This window comes from Haemaphysalis longicornis, unplaced genomic scaffold, assembly GCF_048455015.1.
Source record: "Haemaphysalis longicornis isolate Haplotype H1 unplaced genomic scaffold, Haemaphysalis longicornis Haplotype H1 scaffold_12, whole genome shotgun sequence".
Taxonomy (NCBI): domain Eukaryota; kingdom Metazoa; phylum Arthropoda; class Arachnida; order Ixodida; family Ixodidae; genus Haemaphysalis; species Haemaphysalis longicornis.
Window position 1 is genome coordinate 59,960,478 of NW_027526225.1, and position 16,191 is coordinate 59,976,668.

Consider the following 16,191-nt stretch of genomic DNA (forward strand, 5'->3'; position numbering starts at 1 on the left):
CCGAACGGGTTTTCAGCGAATCGTTTGGTGAAGCCACAGTACGCTACAGCGAAAGGAGCACGATTTTCGGGTCGGCATCAGTCTTGTGGGTGTGCGTGGCGAGCGACGTCCTGCTGGCGGGTCGCTTAAGCAAATGTGGCGTGTACGCCACCTTTGCAAGCGTCTGGCGTGTACGCCAGACGCTTGCGTTGCGACGAGCTCAGCTTGTGGAACGCGGCGGCGGCGTTCCACAAGCATACCTGCGTTCCACATAGGGGGCGGACGGATAAACACCGCAGCTTCCGCTGCTATACGCTGCCCTATCGAGGCGCCAACTATCGGCGCTCATTAGCGTCATGACGCACTACTTCGCTTCGCCTCTCCTAGACGGCAGCACCATCTGAACGGACAAGTTAGAGGGAAGGACATAAGGTACATTGGTACAGCTACCCGCACATGACTACATGGCTCAGTCGGTAGAGCGCTTCAAAGCTCCCGTATCGGCCAGTGTGATCGTGTGCTCGAAACCTAGCGCCGCCGTGCCAATGACACTTTTTTCTGGGGATGTCATATTCGTGACGGATATGACGTCGGTGAGGCTTGTGTACCACGGCGTGAAACACTTTCGTGTTAAAACAAGTTTGCCTTTAGAGCGTGCTTCACAGCAAGCATGGTCGTGATGTGGTGAAGCCAGGAAGCAACAAAGCTACCGACGGAAAGTTGGGAGTGCCAAGTGCAGGAAATTCCTAAACAGCAGTGCCGCCTACCCAAAATGAAACAAAATAAACTAACGTTTATACTGCTGACTGCCAAGTAAACTTAATCAGAAGTGCAAAGTACAGGTCAATGACAAGACCCAGGGTGTGATTTGGCCGTAAAGACGTGGTCCAGGATGTGATATTACGCAGCGAAAGTGAAGTGTTTGCTCTGCATCATGTCACAGGGCAGATGACATTTCTTACAACTGAACCCCACGTCTGGCATCGTTATTTGTTACGGCCTCTCCGATTTATCTTGCCAAGGCAAACAGCCGGAGAAAAGTTTACCATCCTTTCCTAAAGAAAGCCGAGAGAAGCGTGACAGCTATTAGTGTGTCTAACATTTGCTGAACGTGTGCCCAATCGGCCGTTCAACCTTCAAAGACCCAAATCTCAAACGAATACCGAACTCATGCGACGATTTTTTAGATGCAAAGCATCTCTTGCTCTCGGCTCTGTCGTCCGTCGTCCGTCCGTCGTCCGTCCGCACCTCTCCCCCTATCCCCACCATATGTGCGATAGCGCGCGCGCTACTCATCACCTCTGCTGCGCGATAAGCGCGCATGCGCGTCTCCTCTCTCATCTCCTCCTCTCCACTCCATCTGCTCTATATAATAAACCCCGTCCGTGCGCCGCTCCCTCAGCTGCTTCCGGGTTGAGTCACGCTGCACCGTCCGGAGTTCCGTCATTTTCCGATATTTGGATACCCAATCTCGTGAACGTTTCGGAACCTACGAGATGCTTCGCATCAACTCAGGGTTCCCTCGCTGGAAGGTGGTGTCATTTTTTTTAGCATTGAGTAAACGCATCTACGAACGATCTAAATATATGCCGATTCAGGGTTTATGAGGTAAAGGAATACTGCTGCACTACTTCTTCGTGAGCGATGCGCGTGTTGTCTTATAGAGAACCGTTCCTTTTTTGCGATATTCAAGTAACAGTTTTGGCACAATGGAAGCCTGGTTTCACGCACGCGCTGTGTTTCCAGAGACCTTATCAGACTTTTTGGTCGACCAAGTGGTCTATGTGGCAATGCATTAAGCGCGAGACAGATGCACGACTACCGCATGCGATTGGGGTGCGACTGATCGTTACTACTGTCGCCGCGACTTGTCGTACGCGTAAATTTGCAACACATGGTCCGATGCGCGCGTGCAATGCGTCGTCGGCGTCGCTCCGCACACTGTTATTGCTGTATGGTTGCCTCCCTGTTTAGGTGCACTTCGGCCGATTTAGATCTGTTCAAGAGAAATCCCAGAAGGAAATGGAAGCATTTATCTACTTGAAATGAAAATGAATAGTGCTATTACGTTATACACTGCATTTTTATATGCTCAGTACAGTGGTGTGGGAACATCTAGCACCCATGATTCCACTCGCCCATGCTGTAGGTACTGCTGGCAACGTGTGTCTACCAGGCGGAGAGCGCACGGGTCGGCGGCGGCGGCGCAGAGCTGTTCCCCACAAAATATTCGGAATTGCCTGTGACGCTTCCTCGGGGTTTTGAAAGAAACTTTCTCTGCGATGACCCCTTCAGGCTCTCATTGGCTGTGGCCCTACGACGATCGCAACGATGGCACGACTGCATCTGGCTTGCCAGTCGCACGTCGTGGTCCTCCTCCGACCAGCGAACGACTCCAAACCGGTCCTAACGATCAGTCGTAACGATCAGTCGCATGCGAATCGCATGCACCAGTCGTCCATGTGACTCGCGCTTTAGTTTTTTTTTTTTTTTTTTTTTTTTGCAGAACGTCATTGGTCTCACTGAAAAGCATTCGCTTTAAAAATATTCATAGTGTAATGTGAAGAGGAGTGAATGGGCATGAATACAGCAGATCTCCGTAACAAACCCTGTATCCAAGACGTAAACCCGGCGATACTAGCGAGATGCCGCGTAACTGGCGAAACGATACACTCCCAACTTCACCACCGTACCAGCCCTTATTTCCGAGTCGCGCAGCAGGGCTGGGGAGTCCAATGCAAGTGTCCTACGATTCCAAGGAGTTTCGTGTATAGCCACACGTGTCAGGGGTGTCCTGCTGGTCGGGGTTGCGAGGGGCCGGCGGCTGGCCAAGTGGTTCTGCGGATCTCGACATTCATTTTGAAGGAAAAGCTTTTTTTGTGGAACCCGTGGCGCACTGTAAAAAAAAACTAATGCATATCCCCATAGACCGGGTGGTCGACCAAAAAGATCTGACAAGATCTATGTACAAACGGTGCGTGCGTGAAAGCGGGCTTTCATTATTTGTGTGAAAACGGTTACTTGAAAATCGCGAAAAAGGGTCGGTTGTACATAAGATGATACAAGCATCTTTGACGAGGAAGGAGTGCTAGGGTATACCTGTATCTCATAAACCACGTATCGGTATACACTTAGATCGTTCATAGATGCGTTTATTTAGTGCGTCCAAAATCGTCTTGTACGATCTTTCAGCGACGGTTGGACGCACTTCTACTTTTGCGCTTCTCAACCTTCTTTAGAAAGATATGGTAAATTTGTTTGTAACATCTTTACCTTGGAGAGGCAATCATCCTTGAGGGCTAAGCATGTGAACAGCCTCCCGGAAGACGTACACCTGGAAATATTCCCTGCAAACGGTAGCCGCTGGGCGGCACTATTCGTTGGGGTGAGCAGAGGCGTCCGTTCTGTAGCCTTTGCCGCATTTTTTAACGATTCAGGACCCCTGAGGAGTGAGCGACATGGTTGCTGGTAGCTGGTGGTAGTCGAAACTGCCGGACATTTCCAACTAGGTTCTAGTGTTCTTGCTTTTTAAATGATTTGTAGGGAGGTTTCAAATAATTTTTGAAATGGGGTATCTCGTTTTTGCCCGACACGTAGCGGTTATTTTGCTCTTTGGAAGATTAAACTGGGTCCCAAGTCGTCACAATTTGTGCATCAGCTGTAGCGTGGCTACACTCGTACAAAATATAGCAGAGCTGAATGAAGGTCGAACACGAAATCAAACGACTGCTCTGTTTGCTTATATATACTCCCTATTCTTGATGTGTTTCGACAGATGTGCGTGGTTATAATCATTTTCTTGTTTTTTTTTTTTTAAATATGGTTATAGCGGGAACCAATATAACAGAACTGTTTAAGCTTTTAGTTCTGTCGTCCAGCGTTACCGGAATAAATACCCAAAAAAAATGCCGCGAGCGTGTGAGCGTTCGCCTCGTGTGAGCCCCCGGCGCATGCAAGCTCGACCTTCGAGAACACTGATCACTGATGGCGTGATCTCTCGCGTGCCCTGCTCCTCGCCAGTTTACGTGCGTTCACGCCTGAAGTGGCAAGCACAGAAAAGCTCTAGGAAAGCAAAAGCTTCAGGCTGACATTGAAACTAGTCCAGAAATGGCGGCACAGACCCTCTAGCGAATCACTGCTCCGTACTTGACAGATTTCCCGTTGAGTGGAACGGCTTTAAAGGAGCCACGAAGACAATATACAAGTTGGGTTTATTAGAAAGACTGCTTAGTCCCGATAACAATGATACCAGTATCATCGCAATCTTCGAACAAATAACGGAGATATTAAAGAAAACGTGTGAAGCAGTCGCGACCCCCTAGCCAATTTCCCGCAACTTTTCTATGACGTCACGGAACCTTGTTTGTGCGATTGGCGGCCGCCTAAGTGACCTGTCGCGACGACACATGACTGGACGTCTGTAATGGGGCCTCTAGTTCCATTTGACCGCATCACTTGAACGCTAACGTGCAGTTAACGCACTGAAATTTATGTTTTATTGTTGGCGCGTATGACGTCATTCTTGCTCATAACACGTCACCGTGGCGCAAAATTTGAAAGTTATTAAATACTTCTTGCTTTTTTTTCGTTAAAAAAAACATCTTTTGTGGCTGTAATACAGTTGAGTGAGATACTGAATCCTGGTTCTTTTGAATTAAACGAAGTTGTATTTTTGCTTCATGGCTCCTTTAATGTTGTTGTATTGATTGAGCCGTCGGCCTCCCAGCGTGTCGTTTGTGTGCCATGAACACCGAGTTTCCGAACTACCGAGTAACAAAAATGCTGATGTCGGCGTGTGGCCACCGCGTGCTGCAGCTACCTGCGGGCGGCCACGGCGGAGGCTGTGCAGAGCCAGCGGTTCCCGCCGCCGGTGTTCGACGTTCTGAACCTGGTGCCCGTGGGCAGCGTGGCCCGCTGGCGCCGGGTGGGCAACGTGACCAGCGGCGTGGCGCAGCTCGACTCGGTGCTCTGGCCCTCGGGCCCCGGACAGCCGCCCGCGCTCACTGGGCCCCGCACCTGGGGCCGCCAACGCTTCCGCGTGGTCACCGCCTACGCGGCGCCCTTCGTCATGGCCGCCACGCGCATCGGCAACGGAAGCTGCCTCAGCGGAGTGCCCTGCCTACAGGTACCCTACCCCTTTCCGCTCTGTGGAGGACCTCGTAGTTAGACGGCTAAGCCAGCATTGCAGCAGGCTTGAGAGAGAGAGAGAGAGAGAGAGAGAGAGAGAGAGAGAGAGAGAGAGAGAGAGAGAGAGAGAGAGAGAGAGAGAGTACATTTACTGAGCGTCTAAATTGGGAGTGGTTCCTTATTCACTGGAGCCCATATGATGTCCTGGCCGCCTGCGCCCGGTCGACCAGCGCTAGCTGGGTCGCCAGTGACGAGCTGGACGTCAAAATCTCCCATTGCTCTCTAAAAGAGGGGTGGGGGGATGGAGGAGGGGTGGATTTTCTGAGCTGAAGTCGCACTCCCCAATCATGTGGCGGAGTGATCCTGGTTTTTTACAAAATTTGCATTCGGCCGAGTACTGTTCCGGGAACATGAGGTGTAGCCTTGTTGGGTGGGGGAAGGATCCAAATTAAATGAGGCGAAAGACTGTCTGCTGCTCCTTAGAGAGGCTAGGATGAGGTGGAGGGAGTGTCTGTCTTTCTAGCCAATAGTGCTGCGTGATTTCCCTGAAAGTGATGACCTCGATGCCACCGCGGTGAACGCCTTCTAGCTCTGTGGAAGTTGTATATAACGAATTCCTGGATTTAACGAAGTTTTTAAACTCTCCTTTGCCAGCCCCATTAAAACCCATGATTTTACGACATCTATATAATGAAGGCGTTGCGACGGTCAACCTGGATTTAACGAATTCACCACGCTAATAGGCCCCTGTTTTTTGCACTTTTTCGGAAAAATCGGCTGGATAAATGCACTAATTTAGCGAATTTTGCCCCGCGCCGCAAACTACCGTGCGTTTTCACCTGTGAGTGGGTGACAGTTATGTGCTAGGCCTGCCTGTCGGCGTCGCTTCTTCACTACTATCTGCCGTGTCGGTTTATCGGTGATAATTTCTACTTCCAGAATACAAAAAAGTCTTGTCTTTTCGACGCAAGCTCGCAATTTTAAATGTTGTCTCCGCCAGGCGAGAAAGAAGAATGTCACCGTCCGGTGCAGAGTCCCAGCTGGCACCCTCTCACCGTATTTGAGGGCGGAAAAGAGCATCGAGTTCGCAAATAGGGTCCTTGAAACGCATTAAGGCGCCGAAAAGTGTCAAAAGAAACAGCGATGTTTAAGTTACGTTTGTGAATACAGGGGTAAGTGACCTTGCGTCTTGGGAGTGCCGTATAGTGACTAAGTTCGTGGAGAAGCAGCAGGCGCAAATTACGGAGTTTTTCACTATGAAATAAATCCTTTAAGGGCGAGTTCACCACCGCTGATGTCTAGCATTGTGGTTTCGTTTCTACTTCATTCAAGCGAGCCTTAACTCACAACCTGCATGTACAGAAAATTGCGATTTTTTATCAATTTCTTTATATCCAGGTTTAACTGTACCAGACAGTACCGAATGGACGGCTAAGCGAGCATTGGTGGGGAATTGGTACCACAGGCAATAGATGCCTTTCGCTTCTGTGACGTCGGAGGAAGCTGTCTACCATAGACGAATGAAGAGCTCAGGAAATGCCCTGACCACCCTTTCCGTGTAACCGGAAACGCCGTCTTAAGAGGCCTCTTGTATTTTGCGCACATTTGCCACCTTCTCTGCCGTTACTCGCTAGTCCTGTTATCTTCTCCGCCTGCGCGTGTCAACCTTTTCATGCCGGTCGGGCCGCGGCGTGACGTAGGGCCTCGGGGAACGGGCCCCTCGGCATCGTTGCTAATGCAGCGACGTTCTGAGGGTGTGAAAGGCAACGCGACTACCTCCACTTCTCGCAATGCGTTGAATGGCTAGCGGTGACTCTCTAAGCTTTCTTTCCTGTGTGGTGTCTCCCAAAAAAACTATCAAATATTTGGCTAAACAAGCATCGCGGTGGAAACTGAATGATCGACCCCAATCGATTTGTTGAAAGCCACGATTTTTCATACCAAAATGCAGCGAACTAAACTGCAGTAAGACGTATGAAACTGGAGGGTCTGAGCGTATTTCAATGCATGAAACGAAATCACACGCAATAAAAAGAAACTGCGCTCTGCCATTTTTCCGTCTTCGTGTCCTGCCGTTTCGTGCGCTGGAAAAGACGAATTCACTACATACCTTTCGCCAGAGAAATATTTCCCCTTCCGTACATATGCTGCATTCCATGAAATCCCCTCCGCCATTAAGCGTTCTTTCATGGTGGTGTAGGCTAGAGCCAAAATTAATTCAGAGGGTTTGCTAGTTAGGCTGCCTCGCAAGATTAATTATGAATTCTGTTGATGCCATCAGTGCAAGCCGTGAAAACAAAACCTGTGTTCGTCGCGTCACGTCGAACTTGCGGCGTATATATACCGGCGCACGAGGAGCTCAATTACGCCACTACATTTACTGGGTAAAAAGCACACCAAGTACTAAAAGCGAGCAAACGTTCATTGTCTTTGTGTTGTATACCATAAACAACATGGCTGACGTGATAGAAAATTCGCTTAAAATGGATCAGCAAGTAGTGATCTAGTTCCTAGCAGCTGACGGGTTTCTATTAGTTGGACTTCATCGCGGAATGCAGGGTGTGTATGCTGACGAACGGGCGTTGAAAACAACGGCAATTTAATGGATGCGAATGTTTGCGGTAGCATGGGCGCGAGCGCGCGTCCACATTGACAGTGGTGCGACGAGAACGGTGACGTCACGAGCACACTCCTGGCATGACGGTCGCCTCGGTGTTCGTTTAGTCGAAACCGAAACGGGTACGAATAAATGAGGCTGTAAATAATTGTCCACGCTCCTATCGACCGTCTAATCTGTCGTTCTATGATTAGTGGGCTGGTAGGTACCCATTGTAGCGAGAGAAAAAAACTCAACACGAACATTTTCTGTCAGTACTCCTGTCAGTACTGTGTCAATTTTCTGTCAGTACTGTGTCAATTTTCTGTCAGTACTCCTGTCTGTACTGTTTCAATTTTCTGTCAGTACTCCTGTCAGTACTGTGTCAATTTTCTGTCAGTACTCCTGTCAGTACTGTGTCAATTTTCTGTCGGTACTCCTGTCAGTATGGTGTCAATTTTCTGTCAGTACTCCTGTCAGTACTGTGTCAATTTTCTGGCAGTACTCCTGTCAGTACTGTGTCAATTTTCTGGCAGTACTCCTGTAAGTACTGTGTCAATTTTCTGGCAGTACTCCTGTCAGTACTGTGTCAATTTTCTGTCAGTACTCCTCTCAGTACTGTGTCAATTTTCTGTCAGTACTCCTGTCAGTACTGTTTCAATTTTCTGTCAGTACTCCTGTCAGTACTGTGTCAATTTTCTGTCAGTACTCCTGTCAGTACTGTGTCAATTTTCTGTCGGTACTCCTGTCAGTATGGTGTCAATTTTCTGGCAGTACGCCTGTAAGTACTGTGTCAATTTTCTGGCAGTACTCCTGTCAGTACTGTGTCAATTTTCTGTCAGTACTCCTCTCAGTACTGTGTCAATCTTCTGTCAGTACTCAGAAAAATCCCGAGTGAGCATGCACCGGTGGTTTAACTGATTATCTCCCCGTCATGCGGTCGTCGTCGCAGGTCTTCACCGACGACCCCGAGCAGCTGGCGGCGCTGTTCGCCCACTACCACCGCACTCAGGGCGTGCCGGGGCACCCGCTGTACAACGTGACTTGCTGCGCCGGAATCGCCATGGACCTCCTCACCTCGCTCGCCCGGGACCTCGCCTTCGACTTCGACCTCTACCTTGTCGCCGACGGAAGCTTCGGAACAGACCGCGGTGGCAAATGGGGCGGCATCACGGCCGACCTCATATCTGGTACGCGCCCTCTCTCTTGCGACGCTTCTTGAACTCTTAACTTGGCTGAAAGCACTGACTCACCCTGTCTTACCCTGTATGACATCAAAAATACTGAAAACACTAGATGTCCATGGTTGATATCGGAAAGCCCTTGAAATACTCAGAGACAGAGAAAAAAATCCCAGGCCATCTCTTCTAACGTGAAACCTAGGCCGGAGAAAGCATGCAGTGTAAAAGTGTATTCTTGGCGCCTCGGCGTTTTTGCCGAAGGCGATGAAACCTTGGGGGTAGAGGTATAGAGCTTTGCTGTAAAAATCTAGTGTATTTGAAGCACGAAGCTATCTAGCGCGAGGGGACGGACAACGAGTGCCCCGGTGTTTTTTAGTAGGCGTTACGAAGCGTTCCAGCGCAAGGCGCAAGCGAGTGTCCCGGTGTTTTAGTACCGTGACTACATGAGACGACGATTACGACGATGACAGGAGATGTCAACAGTCTGAGCCCTTAAGGGGCGTCGCCCCTAAAAGATCAGCGTGTAATATGGAAAACGGCGTTGGTTGGGCCGTCTATCGGTAGGGTGGGTAGGCCCCAGTCCAGGTACCCGTAACCTTGGGCCCTGGCTACAGCCGTAGCACGGCTGGCCAGAGTGACGTGGTAAGTAAGGTCAGATCTGATCAGCAGGCCCTCACATTGCTCTGGAGAAGGGTTGGAGATTGGAGCCAAAAATGAGGTTTGTTGGTTGGCCCACACAGTGTAGTAAAAGTAGATGGTATTAGAAGAGGGCAAAGGCGACAGTCGAAGCGGTATAGCGTAATGTAGGTAGGGTAGTTTTTGAGCGCATTAAAACAGATGTTTTTAAGCGACGCCAGATGAATGTTTCCTGCTTAGTCGAGTGTGCGGTTGAGGCGGGTAAGTCAAAAGTTGCGATAGTGGTGGAGGACGTCATGGTGGCGTGATGTGACAGCGGGAGTTGGGAGAGAGTGGGACGTGGGCGCTGACCCTGAGGTAAATTCCCAATGTGGAACAGCGCAGGCAGTGACGTGAGCCATCTCGTTCCCCTTAAGGGACGGGTTGCCTGGAGTCAGAAATTAATGCTCTTCAACGCCCTCCCACCTCGCCAAACATAGATCCTAAGTACACTGAACTCTATACTCCAATATCTGATGTATACGGTCTCACTTCACAAGGAGTGCATCCGCATCTCTTAAGATTCGCTTTAAAGGACATACCAGCGCATAAGCGGGCTTTGCCTGCTGCGACACCAACGCCAAATCGAGCAATGGAATCCCGTCTATCTCGCAGGTGCCGCCCACCTGGCGGCGTCGGCGTACTCCGTGACGTCGTCGCGATCGCGGTGGGTGGACTTCTCGGTGCCCTTCTTCCACTCTGGCGTCTCGTGCCTCGCGTACGCCGTCAAGCGCGACGTGCCCCTCTCGGCCTTCCTCGTGCCCTTCAGCGTGCCCCTCTGGCTCGCCATATTCCTCAGCCTCAAGGTGGGTACCCGCACACGTGGCATGGAAGTTATAACGCTCGCAGCACGCTGGCCTGAAGATGCCTCAATTGCAGAAGGCGCTTGGGGTTACTCTAAGTCGCGTTCACCGAGGTGGATTAGGTCAAACATATCCTCCTCTTATTAATTCTGTATCACACTGCTGTGTGGAGGATTGAAAGCTTTGTGCGGCTTATAAAGAGATATTTGTTTCTGCAGTGGCGCACCAAAGTGATTGATAACGTTAGCTCAAGCTGCCGTGCTGTCACCGTACCCCAAGGCCATTAAAGGCTTCCTCTGATTTGAGATTGCTGTTGGTCGAATTTCTTGCAATCTCCGGCTTAATTCTGTCGTAGTCTACAAGAACTCCCGAATTCTAGTTTTTTGGATCCGTGGAGAAAACAAAGATTATTAGAGGCCCGGCTAGTCGTGTGAGGCATTGTGAGAAGTGTGGCGGACGTCGCGCGGATTTTCAAGCCCTCAGAAGACCACTGGCAACTGGCAAGCGAAAAGCCCTTCGACCAAGGCCCTTCACGACGTGTTGAAGCCCGCATGCAATGCTTGAGCCGCGCAGATACATGACCCTTTGACGCAAATAAAGGGAGGGGTGGGGGCGAGCGGGCTCAAAATGCAAGTAAGCAGGGAGGCTTCCTCAACGGCGCTTCCAGCGGCACGAAAGGGGTGGTTAGGGCCTCTTCTAATCTCCCTTTTTCCTTCATGCTTGACTCGGAGCCAGAGCCATCGGTACGCAGCTCGTCATGAACGCGGGTCGGGCAAGGAGGCTGGAATGAGAATTATTAGTGGCATGCGTTCTTCTTGCCTTGTGTACACCGCGTGCAGGTGACAGCGTTGGCGGCCGCGCTGTACGAGTGGTTCTCGCCGTTCGGCCTCAACCCGTGGGGCCGCCAGCGGACCAAGAACTTCAGCCTGGCGTCGGCGTTGTGGGTGATGTGGTCGCTGCTCTTCTCGCACCTGGTCGCCTTCAAGGCGCCCAAATCGTGGCCCAACAAGGTGCTCATCAACCTCTGGGGCTGCTTCTCCGTCATCTTCCTCGCCTCCTACACGGCCAACATCGCCGCCCACTTCGCCGGGCTCTTCTTCCAGATGCAAGTGCACGACTTCCACGACACCAGCGTGAGTATATAGCGTCCGCCCATCTCTCTGGGCTGGAAGGCACCAAGGGACTGTCTATCAAGGATTTATGGGGGGTGTCCAGGTACTGGACGATTTGGTGCAAATGCAGTGTTCCTGGAAATGCACGGTATACCCCGCATTTCCAGGAACACTGTATTTCTAGGAACACTCATTTCTAGGAACAGTCATTTCTAAGAACACTGCATGCACGCTCCTGTAGGAGCGTCCATGATTCAGGCAGTGCTGCAATAAAAAATTTATATATATATATATTATATATATATATATCATTTTATTTCATTTCATTTATGTACTCTCAATGCCGTGAGGCGTTACAGAGAGGAGGAGTACCATATTAAACAACAAGAGAAAAGAAAACAGCAGGGCGGGGGCGGTTACAGAAAGTGATTGCTGACTGCGGACTTGAAGTGCGCAGCCTCGCTGATGAATTGGATGGAGGCATATGGCATGCTCCCCAATCAGACCAGAACCCACGATCTTCTGAATACGCTTCTGATATTGTACTAACTGGGCTACCGGAGGGCTCTACTTGCTGGTGTATTTATGTGAATGTAATCGTATCCAAACGCTTCGAGGTGGTATCCAGCTCCGCTAGGGCAACTCTTTTTAACTCCCGGGCCATGACTCGAGAGCTTACGACATTCCGGAAGCAGTCGAAGAGCTCGTGGCCCTCTTATGCCATCTGTGGAGGAAGGACTGCCAGAACCAAGGCCCTTGGTATGAATGCAGCAAATAGGAATTCTGGATGAGGGGCTTGTTAAATGAACACGGAATGCCTGCAGCATAGCATGTGGTTTGGTCATTGCACTTAAAACTGCGTAGCTCGCTCTGCCTTTTACTTTCCCCATCCAGTAGTAAAAGAGACCGCAATAAGGCCTATGCCCGGACCATATTATGTTACATTCATTCTTATAACTACCTTTCTCTATCATCTGCGCTACCAGCTTCTAAGCCAGCGCACGGGCACGGCCCGCGGCACCGCCGCCGAGGGCTACGTGTTCGCCGAGAACAAGCGGCTGTGGGAGCACATCCAACGCTTCGGCGTGCCAACCCTGGAGGACGGCCTCGAGTCGCTGCGGGACGGCACGCTCGACGTGCTCATCGGCGACACGGCCGTGCTCAACTACTACCGGGCCAACGAGCCCAGCTGCAGGCTGAGGCTGCTGGGAGACTCCATCTTCGACGACGCCTACGCTGTGGGCATGACCCGCGGATTTCCTCTCGCCAAAGGGATCTCCGAGCTGGTGCTGCGCTACAACGCGCTCGGCTACCTCGACCAGCTGCATAGCAAGTGGTACGGCCGCGCGCCATGTCTGCAGGTGGGTTCTTCCACTGGCCCCCGGCGTTTGCTCCACGTTTTGGATCATTAATCAACCAAATTTAGGGGAAATCCCCTAAACACCACCTTGGGGATTTCCCCTAAACCTGGTCGATTAACACCTGTCCTTCACTTCTGGTAGTTGATCAATTCGCTCTCGTGCTACGAACGACTAGCCTCCTGGTTAGCTCAGTTGGTATAGCGACTTCTCCGGTTAAGCGGTGGTCCCGTGTTCGAATCCTGGACCAGAACGAACTTTTCTTCAACTGCGAAGTTTCTTAGGAAGCCGTATAGCTTTCCTTTGTAGCCGAACGGCTGCATTGAGGTGGATGTCAAACTTTTCTTTGCAGTTTTGGATCATTGTAGATGATTTTCGCGAAAGCAAACGCAAAAATCACAGCCTTGGGTGCATCTGTGTCCAGAGCTCAAAAGAGTGGAGACTCATACAAGCCAAAGCATCCTCGCAACCCAGACGAGGCGGCCGCCCCGACGCGGCTGCCGGACAGTTTCACGAGTGCCATGATTTCGTCCGAATACACGACCCAACTCCAGGCCGTCCAGCAGCTCGAGGCAGCTCTCGCACGGCAGAGACTCGGGGAGGCGGCGAGGCCGAGGGATCCACCCCCTCACTGCCCGTCAGCCGAGCCAGTCGACGCCTGCGGCGCACACCACGAGGACGTCCAGGCCGCGTCACGATAGGGTGCCTCTCTAGGAGGCGATCCTCTCGTTCTGCAGGCTAGCCAATAAAGTTGTCTCTCTCTCTATCTCTCTTAAGAGAAGGGGGATAGGCATTCGCTAGAAGACAGTATTTTTAGCAGTGCACAGTGCCAACACGTAATGGCCACTAACCAAGCCAGCGCTAATGAATTCCCTGGAAAATTGCCTCAGGCGCAACAAAATGGTGTAACATGTTTGCACTCGCTCACCCCTCCCCTCAGTGGAGCCACTTCATGACTCGCACGTTTAAGAAGCAGCAGCTCACCGTAAAAGCAATTGTGCCTGCAGTGATGTACTCCAATTTGTGTTTTTATCATTGTCGAAGTGTTTTTTTTCTTCTCTACTAGCATTACGTCGCAGCTGTTTCAATTGGAGCCGAACCCTTTCGGTTGTTCGTTAAAGAAGAATGGCACAAAATCTACTTACGGTTTTTTTTTTTTTGCTGCAATGGTGACTACAAGCTCACTAATAAAATGGCACTTTAGATGACCTACCGCAGAGTAAATGGTTACTTACAGCTTCGTTTATTCGTTTCAGTTTTGATACCGATGAAAAGAACAGCGAGGCGGTCGCCATGACAGGAGGGCGCTCTTGACGTCACTGTTCTCCTCGCGCGCTCCTGGGTAGCATTTCGTCAGTCCCAAAAACTGTCACGTAATTCACAAGGCGTAGCAGCGCGCGCCAACAGCAGCAAGCCGCCTCGGCTACGTCACGGGAGCCTTGACGTCGGCAGTTTTGGTGCGCGGCGCTCACCGCGTCATGCTGATGCCGATGTTGAACGGATACCCGTCCTGAGCTTTCTCGTGCGCGCAGACTAAAATTGATTTAAAATACGTTCTACTCAACGGTTACGGTTTACGCTTCCTGGAGGGTTTTTCCATACACAAAGGAAGCTTTTTACACAGTTATCTCAACTTTGAAATTTCGTGTCAGTACTCCTTTATTGTACTGAGCTTCCCCCTTATCCCACGTCGCAGGACGGCCTTCTGCAGCGGCTGGACAAGCCGCTTCCCCTGGGCGTCCGCGCTGTGGCCGGCCTGTTCCTGATGCTTCTGGTCGGCCTGCTGGCCGGCTCGCTCGTTCTCATCATCGAGCACCTCGTCTTCCGCTACGCCCTGCCCGGACTCAGGGCGCGTTCGCGAAACTGCTTCTGGAAGAGCCCAAATCTCATGTTTTTCAGCCAGGTCAGTCAGCGCGCGCTCACTATGAAAGACGTTAGCGTGGGCCTGCCAGAAGAGCGTATAAAGGAAAGGGCAATGCAGTTAAACCTGGATGTAACGAACCTCTATGTAACGAATTCCTGTATTTAACAAAGTTTTTCAATTCCAAATTTCCGCCCCCATTGAAGCCCATGTGCTTGCGACCTCTACGTAACGAAACGTCGCGGCCGTTAACCATGATGTAACGAAGTCGGCTATCAGATCAGTCATGATTTTGGACTTATACTCAAAAATCGACTGGAGGAATGAACTAATTTAGCGAATACTAGATTTACCGTAAGGAGCCAGCAGCAATGCAAATGTCTGGAATAGCCTAAACACGAAATTCATTATGATGATGATGACGATGGTGGTGGTGATGATGATGATGATGAACAGGCGGGATAGCACCATCCCGTGACTAACGTGCACTCACTTTGATTTTGCTTGTGTAGCGGGACATCACACTAGCTAGCAAAAGAAACTACCTTTTTTTTTTCGCCCGCACCATGAAAAATAAAAACAGAAAAAAAGAGCATCCAGCGAAGACTTGGGTTTTCCAAACTAAAGAATACCGCCGACAGGACAGGTGCCCCTAACATCAGCACCTAAAGCTCGTCCCGAATAAAGTTTATTCCATCCATCCATCCGCACCGCGAACTATAGCGTGTGTTTCCACTTGTGAGTGCGATTTCGGTCCCTGACTTCAGTTTATAGGTGCTATTCCGTCCTTTCGGCGTGTAGTCACACATCTACGCTTCTGTGGTGTCAGTTCGTCGGTCATGAGTGCTGCTGCTAGAAAACGAAAAGTTGAGTCTTTTCAAGAAAAGCGCACAATTTTAAATGTCGTCTCCGCTGACGAGGAAAAATACTGTTGCCACCTGGTATAGTACCCAAGTTAGAGAGTGCGGAGAATGGAAGAGGGAGAGAGAGCAGAGGAAGCAAAAAGTAGTGTAGCGAGAATGGACGATGAGGTATAATCGACAAGTAAGCTGACTTAGATATCACAATTTCTCAATTCACCCAACTAACTTACACACGCACTTGAGTCTGGCTGCCGTGTGATTTGTACATAGTCAAAATGGGGACTGTATCGCGAAATCAGAGTCATCTCACATTGTTTTTGTGACAGTCAGGGTAATTAAGTTGTCCATGTTGGCCACCCGCTTCAGAGTCACGAATGCTGCCTCGACTCCAATGACAGTAGTACTGACGTCTTCTCTGAGGTTCACTCATGCACTTCCTGTTGCGTTAGGGATCGTGCGATTTTTTATAAAAGTATATTTCTGGCAACTCCTGTTACGGTGTCACAGTGGTCACCAGAAAGGAGCGCTGTGACTCTCTTCTTCCATCAGATGTCATTACAGAGTCATTATTGATTACATCCGCCGTAGTCACCCCTACACTACCCTGACTCCAGTGTGATGAGAGTCCTATGACTC

The 16,191-nt window shown here is 50.4% G+C and overlaps 1 protein-coding gene across 1 annotated transcript in view; it reads left to right on the plus strand.

Annotated features, from left to right (window-relative positions):
- The window catches only part of LOC144161644 (glutamate receptor ionotropic, NMDA 3A-like), a 43,818-nt gene that overhangs the window by 10,201 nt on the left and 17,426 nt on the right, over positions 1-16,191 (plus strand). Inside the window, exons 3-8 of the mRNA XM_077692275.1 lie at positions 4,795-5,104; positions 8,655-8,892; positions 10,174-10,364; positions 11,201-11,494; positions 12,460-12,834; positions 14,528-14,734. Of these exons, the coding sequence (XP_077548401.1) occupies positions 4,795-5,104; positions 8,655-8,892; positions 10,174-10,364; positions 11,201-11,494; positions 12,460-12,834; positions 14,528-14,734 (1,615 nt within the window). The remainder of the gene's footprint in view (positions 1-4,794; positions 5,105-8,654; positions 8,893-10,173; positions 10,365-11,200; positions 11,495-12,459; positions 12,835-14,527; positions 14,735-16,191) is intronic.